The sequence below is a fragment of the Epinephelus lanceolatus genome, chromosome 21, assembly GCF_041903045.1.
Source record: "Epinephelus lanceolatus isolate andai-2023 chromosome 21, ASM4190304v1, whole genome shotgun sequence".
In the NCBI taxonomy this organism is placed as follows: domain Eukaryota; kingdom Metazoa; phylum Chordata; class Actinopteri; order Perciformes; family Serranidae; genus Epinephelus; species Epinephelus lanceolatus.
In genome coordinates this window covers 26,867,484-26,884,516 of record NC_135754.1, presented here as the reverse complement: position 1 = coordinate 26,884,516, position 17,033 = coordinate 26,867,484, and the positions used below count along the sequence as shown (strand labels likewise).

Here is a 17,033-nt window from a genome sequence, read left to right as displayed (position 1 = left end):
AGAGAAGCAATGAATCATTTTCCTATGCGCCCATACATGAACCTGCAACTGTCAAATGAAGATGGATAGCACGTTGGTGTAAGGGAATTTCAGTTCCCATGTCAACAAAATATAAGTCTGAGAAAAATGAATAAAATACTTGGAAATGCTGACATTAATTCCACTATTGTGTGAAAGAAAATTCCAACTCAATCCGTGTAACTCCACGTGGAAGCAAACTCATTACTTTGGATGGGGGGGAAAAAAAATCACCTCCTTGCAGCTTGCTAGTAAGAATTTAGAGGAAACATGAGTGGATTGTTGAGTAAATGTCAGACTTAGACCTCAGCCAAAAAAAATAAAGATGTTGTGCCAGGGAGACAAATCTCCAATCTGTGCCGGTATGTCTCAGTCCAGCTTGATAAAAAGCATTGTCAGATGGAGGGTTTTAGCTTGGTGAATCTCAGCCCAGTCATTAAGCTTTAAATAGAGAGTCTAACCTCAGGGACCTGGCCTCTCCCTGGCTCATCTGGAGGGCAAGCTGCTCCTGACAGTATGTTCCAACCCAGCCTGAAGGAAAAGGCCTCTGCTTTGAGTTAGTGTGGCAACGGAGAATAGCACTTCGCTACATGGACTAGGGAGTTAGGGCGGGATCAGATCTTTAGATTGAAATGATTGTGCTGAGGATGTAGCAACTAGAAGGATTATTGTGGTGAGCTGAATGTCCAAGATGCCTGGTGTGTGGCTGTCATGTAGTGCTAGGCTATGAAAAAGAGGTCAGGGCCTGGATTTCAGTGCAGGATTGGGGGTACTGTGCATAATTTCATCAATTCCTGCAAATTTGGCACTTGTAATAGGGGTATTCCTGCACACATTTAAAGGAGCAGTGTGGAGGATTTAGTGGCATCTACTAGTGAGGGGTGCAGGTTGCAACCAGTGGAAACTTCTCCAGGTAAGGATTCCTTTAGTGTTCATTGTTCAGCACATTTTTACCAGGAGACAAATTATCCACAGAGGTCTCTTCCTCTTCAAATTAAACAGACCAGGTGATTTAACCCTCTAAAACCTGAGTTGACTGATTTCTTTAAAAACAAGAAATGACCCAAATATGAGCATGATACCAGTAAAAAAGTTCCAAAAAAGTGAAAATTAGGACAAAAACAAAAAAAGAAAAAAAAAGAAAAACTAAAAATGACCTAAAAAAGGGGCTAAAATAAAATAAAAATAATAACAATAAACATACAGAATATACATTTTTTGCTATAACCTAATTTTAAATGTATAATTATAAATATTATCATAATTATACATTGAATTTTCTGTACATTTTCCCCTTGGTTTTTTTTGTTGTTATAATTTTCTAATAATTCTCTCTCTCGGCTAATTTCTTTTTCTTCACCTATTATTTGCAGGAAATTTCTTGCCAAAAAAGTCCCTTATCTTTTAAAAGAAATCAAACCAATTAGTTCAGGTATCAAAAAAATACTTGCAAAAGGTGTTTGGAGTGATGTCGTTGCAGGTTTCGAAGGGTTAAACCAGTAAAAACACTGTATAAAGCAGTTTCATGTTATAAATCAGTGTTTCTCTGACGCTGTTCAGCTTGTTGCAATGTCCACTTTTAGTCACCTCATACAGCTGGGAAAAGGGAAGAACAGAATATAAAAATAAAATGAGAGTAGAACAAACATTCCCTTTCTAATCGACACAGCAGGATGGTCAGGGTGGCAGCCATTTTTATGTGTACTGTTGCCACTGCCGCTGTTTTAATGGGCTAACTGTGGTAAAGACATTCGTATTAACAAACAAACAAACAAACTTGCAGCAAGTTGTTAACTCACTGTGATGAGGTTTTTTTGAGGTTTTAACAACCAACTGTTACTTTTAAACTTGTAAAATATTGTATTATGTAGTTTCTTTTGTTGCTATTAATTTTATGTTTGTTGAAACATGATGTCACTTAACTGTGGCTGCTTCCGAAACACCAGTGAGAGACGCTGCTCAACATACAGCTGAGACACAGAGGGATATTGCAGGGATAAACAGTGTGCAGTTGAGCAGATTTTTACATCTAAGTTGGACAATTTAGATTTATTGGTGATTTTGGAACAGTGGACTAACTGGCTAGATGACTAACAAGACTGACTAAGACTGTTTTAGATACAAGCAGTTGACGAGGCAAATAAGCCAAAGTTAGTCTTACTTCGGTGAAAAAGAGAAACTTTGATTGGTGCCCGTTTGTATTTTTCTGTTTAGTACAAAAAGTCGGGGTAAGTATTGGCCTTAACGAAGGCCCCACTGATGTGTGATGTCACTGGAACAACACCAGAGTGACCAAATACAATCTGATGTACGAATAGGACGAGGTCATAGTAAGCATAGTTGAGCCTCACCCAAAAGTGTATAACTATGTGAAAAACTTAAGAGGGAATTTCCCCCCATTTTGAAAAATAAATTTCATGCACTATATACTGAGTGAGCAGACTGTAGGCAACACCTTAGCTAAGGATAGACTCTCAGAAGTGCCCCTTTTATAGAGCCCTCACCAGCACAGACATGAAAGTGACTAATCAAGGCGACAAAGAGTAATTGATTGCATAATACTTTGCCGGGCTAATTACGCTAAGTAGCGCATTTGTTTTGGGACAAACTAAAGACACATTAAAAGGACGAGGCCGGATGTTTTGGCTCTAAGTGATAGTGTAACCTGCTCTTGTGCTCCCAACTTATTTTACTGCACTTATTTCTCCACACTCCCTCTTCCACCAGACAGCATCCCGGCTCAGAATGGGGACACCAGACCAGCATTTTTAATTAGTCAAAACAACAGAGCTAAAATAATGAAATTTTAATGCAGTTTCAGTGGGATGGAGGGGAAATGTGCCCATTCCAAGTGCTACAGTAAACACTTAAAAGTCATTTGTTGCAGCTGTTACACCGTCCTCTCATCAACCGGTTTTAAGTACAGCAATCCAGGTATTTCTATTACAGGAAAGTAAACAGTGACTGACTGAGCTCTGAACTCTCCTCCACTTGTATTTGTGCTGTGCAGCTATTTTCAGTGGGAACAGTCTTCGAGGAGTGCTAGGCGAATCAATGTGGGCCCTCTGGCAGAGAGTGAACGTGCCCCGTCGTTAGTCCGGGGAGTGGCATGCCTGCGTCCACACGGCTGTCTATACAGCTTAAGTGGACAAATCATATCGATTGCCTCTGAGCAAGGCTGCAGATCCTCATCTGATTAGGAGGCCTGCCTGGCACACAGGCCCTTCATACTCACTGTGGAGACTGACTTGACTTCAAACCAGCGCAGGATGCCAGGAAGCTTGTATGCTGTCGTGTACGTGGTCCTCTCAATCCACATGTTCTGTTGACAAGAAATGACAGAGACACAAAATCAGAACTTGGCGCAGAAGGCACGACAGGCACTTTAGACATCAATTTGCTGCCGATTTTGTGCCAAACCACATTGAAACAAGCTCTTAGACTGTCGTAGCATGAATGAGAGTAACATGATGTAATGGCTGTTCAATCAAAGCCCATTGTAGGGGGGAGCTGGTGGGATGGAGGTGTGTGCTACCTCCCTGTCTGGATGGCAGCTCATTAAGGCCCGCTCACTGACAGCCCAAATAAGATGGAATCTCCTCTAATACATCATGGAGCTCAAATAATGACTCTAAATCTTGAGAACAAAAACATACACCACAAGAGACGACGGCTTCCCTTGCAGAGGGTTTCAGCATTCACAGAGGATCTATTGTGCTTATTTTCAGGCTCATACTTGTATTCTAGGTTTCTACTAGAACATGCTAACATGCTTTAATAGTTAAAAACATTTATTTAACTATTTTCATCATGCTGTCTGTGCTGGAACACCTGAATTCACCCTCTACCTGAATCACTCTGTTTTAGTGCCTGTCTCTTTAAGGCCCCCTTCCAAAAAAGCCCAGTCTGCTCTGATTGGTCAGTGTTTCCAGGTCTTCTGTATCTCGGGGTCTCTGTTACAGAGTGCTGCAGGGGATGACATTTCTTTTTTGTAGGTCAACAGGAAGTTAGCCTTGCCCTGGCTCCCTCAACATAAAGCTGATGGGATTTTTATGATTTTTTGGGGCATTTTTGCCTTTATTAGATGGGAAAATCTGCCTGAAATGGGGACAGAGAGGGGGGATGACATGCAGCAAGGGGCCAGAGCTGGAATCAAAACTGCAGCCACTGTGGCAAAGATATAGCCTTTGTGCATGGGGTGCCTGCTCTACCGGGGGAGCTAGTGGGTGAGCCTTTTTAGGATTTTTAAAGCGGAAGTGCAATTGCCAGAAGCAAAAAGCTAACATTACACTACAAAAAGAACTCCACTACAGTCGTATGACTTCATTGTCACCACCACAACAAACCTGAACAGCTGTGTTTAGTGTGATGACATTTTGTAGTCTTATTTAGCTTGTTGCTAGCCTCCTTTTTAAAGACACATAAAAGCTTCAGAATTTACAAGTGAGGTATTTTTATGTTGTAGAACAAAATGCAAATGTCTCTTAAGCTTGTGTTAACTACAAACCTTATCTCAGGCATCTATCTAAAAAAAAAAAAAACATCAAAGTGCTAAGATGCTAACTCATTCCAGGTTGTAGGACTCATTCCTGCACCACTCTACTGCAGCACGTAGAACAACTGTAACGGAAAATAGCCAATAAAATCACCAATAAAAAGTCCCTCTGCAATTTCGCTGGCTGCTTTTGGGATTATAGCAGCCTGAAATGCCTAACATCAGCTTTTCTAAAACATTTCGATGCATGTTGCAATGTTTATGGCCATTTTTATATGACTTAATCAATTTGTTTTTGCAATGAAGTTGCAGGGGAAAGTGAAAACTGCAAAAAATAGCTGTGCTGCTATCTCAGATTTGGATCTTACTATTAAAAGTATTCAGTGTTTCCCACAGAAATATAATCTATTTGTGACGGGGGACAGCAACAGTTGATCGCCACCGAAGTTGCGGTGACTGGACAAAATTGTAAGGTTGCACAGAACTAACAGATACTGGCAAAATTTGCATAAGATTGTTGTGATCGCAACATTGCGAAATCTTAGAGGGACTGAATAAAAGCTTCTAAACCAAAATCTTTGCAACCAGACACGTGCCAGCAGGACTATGAACTTAAATCGGGGAGAAATCAACAACGTCTGCAACCAAGATTACATGTTTCCATGACATTAGCATGTAGCCACATGTAGCAGTGTAGGCTACATAATGTAAACACTTGCAGCAGGTGTGCCTGGAGTAGCTGACCATATAAGGAAGTCTGTCACCAGCTAACATCGGCTTGTCTTTAAGGAAAAAATAACACTGAAAACAGAGTATTCAGAACGGTTTGAAGCCTGAGGTTTTTGCTGACAGGGATTACTTTTACATTATGTTTTACATTATACTGTATATATAACCAAAAAAAAGCAGCCTAATAGGTCCCCTTTGAATATTTTTTATTAGCATGTGCGAGGAAAAACAACACCTCAGTTTGAACAATTAAATAAAGTGAGTCAGCTTTAGCATACTTACTCATGTAGTTAACAGGTTTGACAGTTGCAATATGTCTAGCAATAGGTACCCATCACCTTACTGTCAGGACGGAGAGAGTCCTATCAGTCAGTCTGAGATGAGTTAAATACATCATCCCGCTCAGCTGAATTGATGCCACAATAAACAGAGGAGAGCGTGAATGGGTTTAATTTGTCGCCCTTGTCATTTGCAACCTGGATATAATTAAGCGTGCACGAAGTGTAACTCATAAGACGTAGTAAAAATCAGGACTCGACAGTAATAGTTGCAGTAGGCAACCAGATTTGGATCACTGTCAATAATTTTATTTATTCCGGATCTTCTTGTTGGCAACCATTTTTTCCTGTGTTTAATGAGAGTTCTGCTTTCCTATTGATGTATTCTGCTGGATAAAAACTGTGGAAACCTCAAACATATATCTCAGGCAATATTACAGCAGCATCCCATAATAAATTGAGAAAACAGCAGAAGCGATAGCTCGACAAAGAAAACCTGATCAGAACAGACAAAAAGGAAAAGCCCTTCGTTTGCTGCATCTCAGCATCAGAACAGACTGACAAACTGTTTGATCAGGCTTGGAGATCATTTTTCTGCCTGTTGTAACTCACCCACCAAAGTACATGATGTTGCAGATGTGCAATTTTTTTGCCCTGTTAGCAGAGCTGAGTCACTTGTTCCAGGTGAAATCTGTTGTATATTTAACAATGTGTGTGTGTGTGTATGTGTCTAGGATTCATCTGTGAGTGTGAGACAAACAAGAAATCTCTGAGACAGAAAAAATCCATGTTATGTAATATCTGTTTACCTATGCTAGGCATCATTTGTAAAAAAATAAAATCTGGAATATAAATACGCAGGATCATTATCACTCAAACCATAAATGATTAAAACTCTGCAAGTTTTTGTTAACGCTGGCAATAAAGGATCAGCCGCAACATTAAAATCACTGACAGGTGATTATGATGCAGTGTTCTGCTGGGAAACCCTGAGTCCTGGCATTCAAGTGGATGCCATGTGACACACACAACCCATCCAAACAGCGTTGTTGAAGAAGTACACTCCCTCATAGCAACAGCTCTCCCTGATGACAGTGGGCTCCACAGCAGGACAGTACTTCATGCCACAAGGCCCCAGATCCCAGTCTGATCGAGCATCCAAGGGACATGCTGGCGGCCAAGAGGACCTGTGTCCATGCCTCGACAGGTCTGAGTTAAGTCTGATCTATGGTGGGGTCTGTGACCTGTCGAGGCATGAAACTAGAACCTCTGGGTGTGCCCTGTGGTGTTTGGCACCAGGGCGAAGATGGGGTACTGGCACATCCCACTAATGCTCAATCCAGCTGAAATCTGGGGAATTTGGGTGCCAGGTTGACCCCTTCAGCTCTTTGTCATGTTCCTCAGGTCATTCCTGAGCTGCTTTTGCGATGGGATGCTACAACTTTTTTAGAAATTCAAACTGGTTTAATCTTTTTTTTTTTTTTCATTGAAAAAAAAAACATAAAAATTATACTCATGGTGACTCTAATGTCAACAAATAATTCATAAAACATCAGAAAAAAATGAAATGGACAAGTTAAGTCATAGTGAAAAGAAAAAAGAAGACAGCAATTACCGCAAACTCATTGTCAGGGTCCTTCTCTCCTTTCCTCACTGGCCTGGAATACTGGAATTTATGGACTTCATTTACCGTGTAGAAGCTGGGGAGGGAGAAAATCAGCGCCTCAGTAAATTAAAACTGTTATGGGCAATCTACGGCTTGATTCAAAGGTTGATTGCTTTGCTTCAGGTCAAACACAGGACAGGCCCCCCTCCAGGCTAGCCTCTGCCAGGAGCTGTGGCATTTACATGTATCATGTTGGTTTTGACAGGCTGTCTAAAAAGGCTTCATCTACATGGTAAATAAATTCATTTTTGGGTCGCACACGTCACTGGCAGCCGCTGACGTTAGTCCGACATGTAGAGAAACTGCAGCATACGTGACTAGGGGGATGAACTTTGCCAAATCAGGTTAATAGACTTTTCACACTAGGAAAATGTGTTGTATGGTGGCTGTGGGAGCAGCTGTCTGGGCACATATATGGTCCCTCACATAGACGGCTCTTTTTCCATCTTTCTATCTGTCTCTCTCACCAACAGAAATTTACACTCTCCTAGGGAAAAGAGTGCAGATATACTATCCTCATAAAGCATACTGCATTCCTAAAACAATGCCATATGTTTCAAAGAGCATGCTCTGCCTTTATTAGTAAACAATTATGAATAAAATATGAAAGGAAATCAGTGCCGTTCCAAAGCCGCTGCCCTTTTATGTTTGTAGCAGCAGCAATAAGCGTGTACAGATGGGATGCTACAACTTTTGACCTTTTTTTTTTTTTTTTTTCCTAACGACTGTTTATGTTTTGCTAATGAACAGACCACACAGAGCTTTCAAACTCCACAGAGCAATCCGACTCAGGTCCTAGGGCCCTGAAACACCAAGCTGACGGATGGCTGTTGGTCATTGCTCGGCCGTCGACGAGCATCTGTTGCCCTTGTTTTGGCAGTGTGCCCTGCACCATTGGCACTAGTTGTCCCTTGTCTGCTTTTTTCCGACCGATTCAGCATGTTGAATCGGCATTAGAGGAGGCAGAGCCCGTCTTTGAATGAAATCACTGACTGGTAGTTCAAATCAGTTACAAGAAGAGGAACGGAAGTAAGGAAAGCAAACAAGTGGCTCAAGTCAAGAGAGAGTGAGATCAAAACAAACTTGTTATATAAGGTAAGATTAAGTTTTTTAGCCAGTGAGCTCTTTAGCAGAAACACTTTGGACTGTCTGTGCTATTGTTTGTGAGCACAGGGTAAATATCATTTGTTCTTCCAACACAAGGTTGTGTTGTTAAAGGGATAGATTGGATTCTTTGAGGTGAGATTATATGGGGTACTACAATACATGTCAGATGGAGTGCCCCCAGTTTGGAGAAGCAGGCTGACGACCGTCACAGAAGCTATGCAATGTACCGCTGTGGATAGGGGTCAGCAACAAAATGTATTTTAGCCACCTAAAATGAGTCCTACTTAACAAAATCCACATCAGTTTAAGTGTATGATATGTTGAGTGTTTTCACTTTACCTTTCTGTCAGACAGCCTATTTCCACGGGGAAGCCATTAAAGGCCTCAGTTCTCTGTCTATGCGCTCATCAAAGCCACCAGACTCCACTGACAAAAACAATAATTTTAGCTTGCTGAACACAGGAGCTGCTGGTCTCCGCCTGCTTTGATCAGATAGTAATTTTGTGTTATTGTGTGAAATGAACTTTAAAGCCAAAGTCACATATTAACACAAACAAAATAACTGTTAAAGGCAGCAACAGACCAGCAGCTCCTGTGTTCAGTGATGTTAAATCACTGTTTTTCTCAATGGAGTCTGGCTTTGAAGAGAGCAATATAAAGGCTTAATTTTCCCTTGGAAATCACTGTCTGACATTAGGGTTAAGCAGTGAAAATATTATAAATATAGCGTGCATTTAAAGTGATATTGAGTTTTTTAGGTGGGACTTTTTTTCAGTGGCTGAACCCTCCACAGCAGTAGATTGCTCAGCTTCCATGTCAGACTTCAGCCTGCTTCTCCAAACTGCGGGCTTGCCAACTGACATCTACTGAATTTAATATACCGTCAATGGATAAGTACCTCATACAACCTCATTTCAAGTAATCTAAAATATCCCTTTAATGTGCTAACTGGCTAATTAATGTCTTGAATCAATCCCGTCGGTCGTCCGGTTTTCCGTTTTGAATGACAAATACAGAATACTGCTGCCTGCAGTTATGAAGAGTTATTTCCTCTCATGCAGGTGTACATGCTAGTTAGCCATTGGTTGTAGTCTGTGCGGTGTGTTCAGTGAAACAGACACAGGCAACGTGAGGCGACGCAACAGTCAGCCTTCGTTGACACTAGTTCTTTGATCTAACTTTGGTGTGTCTGTGCCTTAACTGGAACTTGAGCAATTTATATTCTACCGACAATCAGCTGTTCCCTTTCTGTGCCTGGTCACAAAGGGCAGCACACTATTTAATGAACATGATGAGAACCGTTCCCAAATTAGCAGAGAAAGCACAGTGTTAACCTAAAAAAAAAAAAGAGAGAGAGAGAGAGCGTCTGAGGCTCTGATCTAATAAACAGATTAATAAAGCCACTTTAAATCAGCGGCGCTACCCCAATTAGGCCTTTTACATGTCATTAGCTGGCGGGCTGGTGATGATGCAGTGGCATGGTGTGGACAAAGCAAGGTCAGGAGGGGGTGTGCTCTGCGTGCTGCTGTGACCCTTTGGCTCAAACAGCTCAGTCTCATTGCTATGCACTGCTGTTCTTTTGCACTGAATGAGAGAATAAATGAGAGAAAACAGGGAGATAGCGACGGCGAGAGACAACCGGGGAAAAGCACGATGAGAGCAGAGCAACAGAGTTGGCAGAGAGGGAGAGACGGACAGACAGTCGGTGTGGAACAGTCCTCTATCACTCTCTAAACACGCCTGTCTAATCTAGGCTATTAACAGAGTTACATATTCCAATCAGACACAGTTAGCAAACAAGCCAACAGGCTGCTGCAGGGGGATGTGACCAATGGTGCAGGCGTGTGATAAGATCAGTGCGCAGGTATATTTGCCTAAAGGTTTTCCAAGTAAATGTCTTCTTTTAATTATGTCCATTGATGCGTTGGGTGGCATATCAAAGTGAATTTGCACAGCTGACTGATGCAGTGCATGGCTGGCGTACAGATTGGGCAAACAAGTGGGAGTGTAGGGGGCCCGCTGTTTGCTGTGGCCCCGGTGCGCGACACAAAGGTATTAATGATGTCAGAGAAACAATGTTGTACTTGGCACAGTGACTAATAGCAGATGGCTGGTGCGAGTTAATAACCACGAGAACGACAAGAAGGTCAGCCGCTATTGGTTGTACGCAGACACACATTTACATCAAGATTTAATCGCTCTCACCACAGTCGCCCTCGATACAGCACTTTAAAAAAATGCTAATGCACTTTTGCATGTCATCACAAGGTCTCTAAATTGTTTTTGAGTGACTGGGGAAGTAAATTGGGCTCGCTGGATTGAAATGCATGGTGTGTGACTTTGAGTAACACACTCTGTAATTGTAAAGAATGAATGTGTGCGGAGCGGGGATATCCTGCTTACCTCAATATTTGCTCAGAGACGGGTTTGTTTTGGAACTTGGCAGGCAGGTCGAGGATGGGTTTAACTGTGAAACACTGGATGTCTTCAGCAGAAACGTCAAGGAAATAAATGAAACTGTTGAATTCAAATGACTGAAATATAATTCATTAGGACCTGGTGATAATTCAGTATTATTGTTAACAGACATTCAATACAATCCATCTTGTAAACATATGTATTATGTATATTTATACACGTGAAGCATGTTGTCTGTAACACATAACAGTACAAAGGCACTTACAGACACTTACTTTAAGGAGCTGGATACAACATTCAGAGCATTAATATAGCAGCAAACACCTATTTGCTATGTGACGATATAATATAATAAAAAATATATATTAAAAAAAATATATATATAATATCATGGCGTCCTGAGTAAAATATGAAGTCATACTCCCTCTCTGTGCGTTGTAATACGAGCTTCTCGGTTCTTTGTTTTGGTAGCCGGACCGGCTGTGCCTTCTTCTAAGTGCAAACTCTCAGAAAATTGAACCTGTTTGGAAAATTTTAATGACAGACAAAAGTTTCAGACTCAGTGTGTAAACATGATTGACACAATGTTTTAAATGTGCAAGATTTTGGACAAAAAACGGACTCAGTGCACAAAGGTCTTTAGTCCAGGGTTTCCTACACATTCACTTTTTTGTGGCGGTCTGCCAACGAAATCAGTATTTGCTGACACATATTGACTTTCTATTTTTGGAGCTGGACCAATCATAAGAAGCGCTGTTGGAATAGTTATACTGTTTGGTTATTCAGAGCACTACACTCTCAGAGTGCAGAGCGTACAGACTGAACAGCAGAATACCAGGCTCAGTGAAAGTCAACTTAACCATTCATTAATTCGTATGAAAATAAAATGCTCTATTTCTTACTGTGGAACAACAGCGCTGTCATTTTAATGCTGTCCAAAGTTTTTCAAACCTACTTAAGATGAAACCAGCTGCAACAAACAAAACAGGAAGTTTGCTGATCCCCTCCCTGTTAACCCTGTCAGCACTGTCGTTAATGTTAGCACTCTTCATGCTGTTAGCATCGTTAACTGCTTGCCGCGGACTCATCCACCTCCATGTTGAGAGCCGTGTGCAAACAATCCTGGTTCATGCTCTGAATTGTAAGTATGCTCTGAATGTTGCATATAGCTTTGCAACAAACTGATGAAATTTGAACAATTCTTCTAACAAAAACTAAAACACAAAATTTACATCTTCTGCTATACTGTCACAAATTAGTCAGTGACGCAAGCTGAGGATACATTGTCCAGAGGAGCACTTTGTGTCCTCGCTGGGTGGTGTCGTCGTCTTCATCTTCTCTGCGTTGGGAAACTGCGTGAGAAGACGCGCTTCGAAATCCTCTCTGCGCTCGTACTCCTTCCCACGGTAGATGAACATCTTGTTCTGTAGTACGACAGAGAAAACGGTGAAACCTTGGGACACGTGCGTGAACCAATCATGCAAGCAGGTTTTCACACATTACGCGGACAAAAGGCACATTGTCCCTATTATTATGAATATGGCAGTATTGACAGCACACAGGGTCATTTCATAGATCATTTCACTAAAGATTAGATCCAGTAGCTGACAACCATTCAATGATAGCAGTAAGGACAGACATGGGACAATGACAAAACTGTAATATTTAAAGGAAGTTACATGGATGAGAGCAGCTTTGATTTGTAAATCTACTTGGCCCGGTACTTTGGCTGGGTTAAAATACATTATCATAATCTCCATATTAAATACTTGGAAATGAGGGTGACAGAAAGTTCTTGGCACCGATTCAGTGATTAGTCAATCCCAGCTGAGTTCAGAGTGGGCTTGCTTGGGGAGGACTTCTGTTTCAGCAAACTGACAGACTGCAAATGGCCACTACCATTTTTGCTGGGGGTTCTTTCACAACCTGCTAACTACAGCTACTGATGAAGTCGCCTTCGAACCACAGTCATGGTTCAGAAATCCTGCAAGGTTTAAATGAGTGTGGTAAAATTTGGCAGCTGAGGGTGGGCCCTCTTCACATCTTAGCAGCTTCATCTCTTACCCAGGGAGAAGAGGCGAGCCATTTTTGTTTTTGCATTTCCGTCTTTCTTTCATAAACTATCACGGCACAATAGCTGACACACAGCAGGCCCTATGCTCATGCACAGCACACATCTCAATTCCCCAATTAATTAAAGGAATTGCAGCCTTGAAATATGCCTGGGGCCATTTTCAAATTTGCTTTGACAGATAAGTTGACAAAAGCATGTTGATTTCCAGAGCCATTCCTTCAAGCCGTGGGAGATTCTGCTAAATCTGCCTGACAACACACTGCTGCAACTTTCAGACGGTGAATCTGCGAGATTTGCTTTCCATAAGTTCTCTTAATCGTTCAAATCTGCTCGTGAACATTTAATCTTTTTCCATCACTGTATATTGTAATCTCATTCATAAGAGAAAAGCAGATTTGCATTATGTTGTTGAGCATTCTGGTCCTGCATACAGTAATCTCAATGTCACGATTCTCATTTTCATTACCCTCAAACCTACACGGGCTAGTTCTGGCAGAGAAAATCACTGTCATTGAGATAATAATTCATGCTCAAATGGTCTTTTCTTTCTCCGCTGGTGGGTATAAAGGCAATTTCATACAGGCAAGTGACAAAGCAGCTCCAGTTCGTTTAGCTGCAGTGTTATTAAGTTCAAATGAAACACATACGGTCAGGATTTAACGCTCCTTGGATGTGCTTGTAGCAAGACTAGAAGATTTGTAACATATGGTAAATGATGTACAAAAAGATACACAGATGTAAAATATGGGGAACCCAATGACTATGTTTACATGCACAAAATATTCTTTTTTTTGCCCTTTATCTGAAAAGACAATATTCTTACTAAGCTGTTTACAAGGCCAATGAAAAGGAATTTTCCACTTATATTGCTGTTTACATGCAGCCATGCATACTCTGAATAACGTGCCCTAACAGGATTCTTTCAAAGTTTTTCACTGGTGGCAGACTGAGTGGACACAGCCTCCCACTTTCTTCATCACCTTCTAGAAAAGGTCAACATTGGGATATCTGCACATATCCAAGAACCTGTTGATATCCAAGTCTTTCATAATGTTTAAAAGTCAGTGGGTTTCTCCTTCCAACCAGAAATGTACGCTTTTCTTTTAGACGTGCATCTGTAGCTCAGCCTTGCAAACTTTTGGCAAGTTGGTTTGCTTGTAATGCTTCCATGACAACGCATAGAGCTGACTATACACAGGCACGATTCTGTATGTTGTAAACTGCGACGAAAGCCACAATTGAGGTGCATATTCTGAATTCCCTGTATACATGTCTAGAGAATGCAACTAAACCCTGAATAATACCGACATATCCCACATGTCTTAACTGGAAAAAGAGCCACACTCGGAACAAGGCCATTTTCAGAATATGCTGTTAACATGACTCACATTAATTTCAGGATTTGTCATATTCAGACAGTGGAATATTAGTGTGCACGTCTCAACTTCTTGGCAGCGAGAGTTTCCCAGAAAAAAGAAACAACTGTAAAATGTACAGATACTTCCGTTCAATTTACTGCAGAATCTTATAATGTTTATCAGACACGCAGGCTGATAAAAAGGTCATCTTGTTTTATTCCAAAAACAAAAATAAGTTATATGAGAAGAGTGCACACAGAGTGCTCCTGAAAATGTATGAGCCAGGAAGGTTCCTTCATCTCCCTGAGTGTGCTCAGGGGTCTGTCTGAGGAACATTTTGAATGATAGAACATGACAGCTCATATCCGAGTGTCTCCGAATGTGGTGTGTTAGGATACATATTTCAAACCAACTTTCACACACCCTCAGCCATTCTTTAAGCGGAGCGCTCGCAGGAAACTCAATACAGGGATTAAGTAAAGTTTAGGATTGATAGGAAGGAGAGGTGGAGGAGTACGCAGACTGGATATAAAGTGAGAGAAACAAATGCGTCTTTGAAATACTGAGAATACCTTTAATGTGTCTAAAAACTGAGAGAAACTCAGGATTCTTTATAGAGCAAACAAATACAATAGAAGCTTTCAGTAATGCGTCAATGCTTTATTCACAAGGTACTGTGACTTTCAAGGTTAAAATAATGACTTAAGAAAAGTATTCTGTGCATGTCTTTGCAGAAAAAAATTTAACTAATGTCTCTAAATGTACCCACCAATGGAAACAAGCACAAAACCACAGGGTTTTAACACAGAACTACATAAAAAAGAAGATAATGGCTAAGCTGCACATCGAAACTATTAACTTTACAATTAGCAAGTACACTAGTGTCTAACCACATTAACAACTAATAAATCATAAGCAGCTGATTCAAGCACTCTTGCATAAAATCAATTCTTAAGGGGGTGGATACAAAATGCCTTTATCACAGTATTGATTTTCGCACATAATTGACTTTTCCCTGAGGACGCTGCAAGGCTGCACCACAAACAGCGATTTGGGGTGTGAAACAAAACTCCTCCGAACTATATTTATCTTGATAAATAACCCACAATTTAAGACTTCCCTTTATGGCTGCTACTACAGAAATCCTTCAACGTGATTATGAAATATATCAAGAGGAAGTACAAACTCGGAGCCCCTATAGCAGGACAATGTAGGAGCCGTAATGTCAGAGAAGTGACTCGCACTCTGTCAGGATAAAAATGCTTTACATCTGTTTGGCTGCACTCGATATTAAAATTCAACAGACATATCGCTCCACCAACTAAGAATAGCCATGCACCACCACCAACTACAGAATCAAGGAAGAACTATCAAGTGTCCGTCCGGGGGGGGGGGGGGGGGGGGGGGGGGGGGCAGCAGGCTCAGGAGGTAGAGCAGGTTAGCCACTAATAGGAAGATCAGTGGTTCGATCTCCGGCACCACCTGTCCGCATGTTGAAGTCTTCTTAGGCAGGATACTGAAACCCCTTGTAGGCAGCCTCAGACACTGGTGTATAAATTTGTGTGAATGAGTGAATGGGACATGTAGTGTGAAAGTGCTTTGAGTGGTCAGATGACTAGAAAGGCACTATACAAGTGCAGGCCCATTTACTCCTGAATGAGAGAGTTAGCGTGCTTTTAAATGGAGATGAGTCACAGTAAATTAATGTTTTTTGTTAACTTTTATTTGTGAGTTGTTGCCATGTTTTGTAGGACAATGTGAGATGTTCATAATTTACGGTGCCATGCAAAGTGCCATACATTTCAGCTGCATTTACAATATGATCAGTTATTCTGAAACGTGATTAAAGATTTCAAATGGCTCTTATAATAAATGCAGACGCCCTCATTTATCAGTCTATCTTACAAAGCAGCACAGATCAGAGTGTAGCAATCAGCTTACGACAGGGTTCTTGTGTGATTCATGAAATGTTCTTATCTCATCAATCACAGCATAGGAATGATCAGGTGTTGACAGATGTGGCAGCTGAAAACAATCGTCATTTACATATCCTGCACCAATATACTATTGGTTTGGAGGCCTCGCCCCTAGAGTTTACGACATGGACAGATATGATACAGCCAAGAAGAGAAACTTCTCTGAGCTAGAAATGGAAACTCTGATGTCCCAGGTAAAATTTAACCAAGTGCTTCTATTTGGCAGCCTCAAAAGTGACGGCAAAGGAAGTCAGAAAAATGTAGTATGGAAAGAAATCACTGCTGCAGTGTTGCAGTGGACAACCGGCCTCAAGGTGATCCATGTCAATGATATGTACCGACATACATCAATAATATAGCCTATATATTATTTAATAATGCCAATGTTTGTGTGGAAATGAATGTACGCCCAGTTTTCTGTTGTACATTTGTTTCCTTAATGATGAAGTCTAAACTTCCATTTAAATGGATCCTTACGTACCAAAGTTTGTTTTGGAGTTCCGCAAGGTTCTGTGCTCGGACCAATCCTATTTACTCTATATATGCTTCCTTTAGGTAACATCATTAGAAATCACTCTATAAATTTCCATTGTTATGCGGATGATACACAATTGTATTTATCGATGAAGCCTGAAGAAAGTAATCAATTAACTAAACTCCATAACTGCCTTAAAGACATAAAAAATTGGATGAGCACCAATTTCCTGATGTTAAATTCAGACAAAACTGAAGTTATTGTTCTTGGCCCCAAACAACTCAGAGACTCTTTATCTGATGACATAGTTTCTCCAGATGGCATTGCTCTGGCCTCTAGCACTACCGTAAGAAACCTCGGAGTAATATTTGATCAAGATTTGTCTTTTAATTCTCATTTAAAGCAAACCTCACGGACTGCATTTTTTCATCTGCGTAAT

The 17,033-nt window shown here is 41.0% G+C and overlaps 1 protein-coding gene across 3 annotated transcripts in view; it reads right to left on the bottom strand.

Annotated features, from left to right (window-relative positions):
• Window positions 1–17,033, bottom strand: part of dock1 (dedicator of cytokinesis 1) — a 273,627-nt gene that overhangs the window by 24,383 nt on the left and 232,211 nt on the right. For all 3 annotated transcript variants that reach the window (XM_033610905.2, XM_033610904.2, XM_078163716.1), the window contains exons 41-44: window positions 11,994–12,135; window positions 10,697–10,778; window positions 7,136–7,220; window positions 3,254–3,340 (exon numbers count right to left, since the gene is read on the bottom strand). In XM_033610905.2, the coding sequence (XP_033466796.2) occupies window positions 3,254–3,340; window positions 7,136–7,220; window positions 10,697–10,778; window positions 11,994–12,135 (396 nt within the window). The remainder of the gene's footprint in view (window positions 1–3,253; window positions 3,341–7,135; window positions 7,221–10,696; window positions 10,779–11,993; window positions 12,136–17,033) is intronic.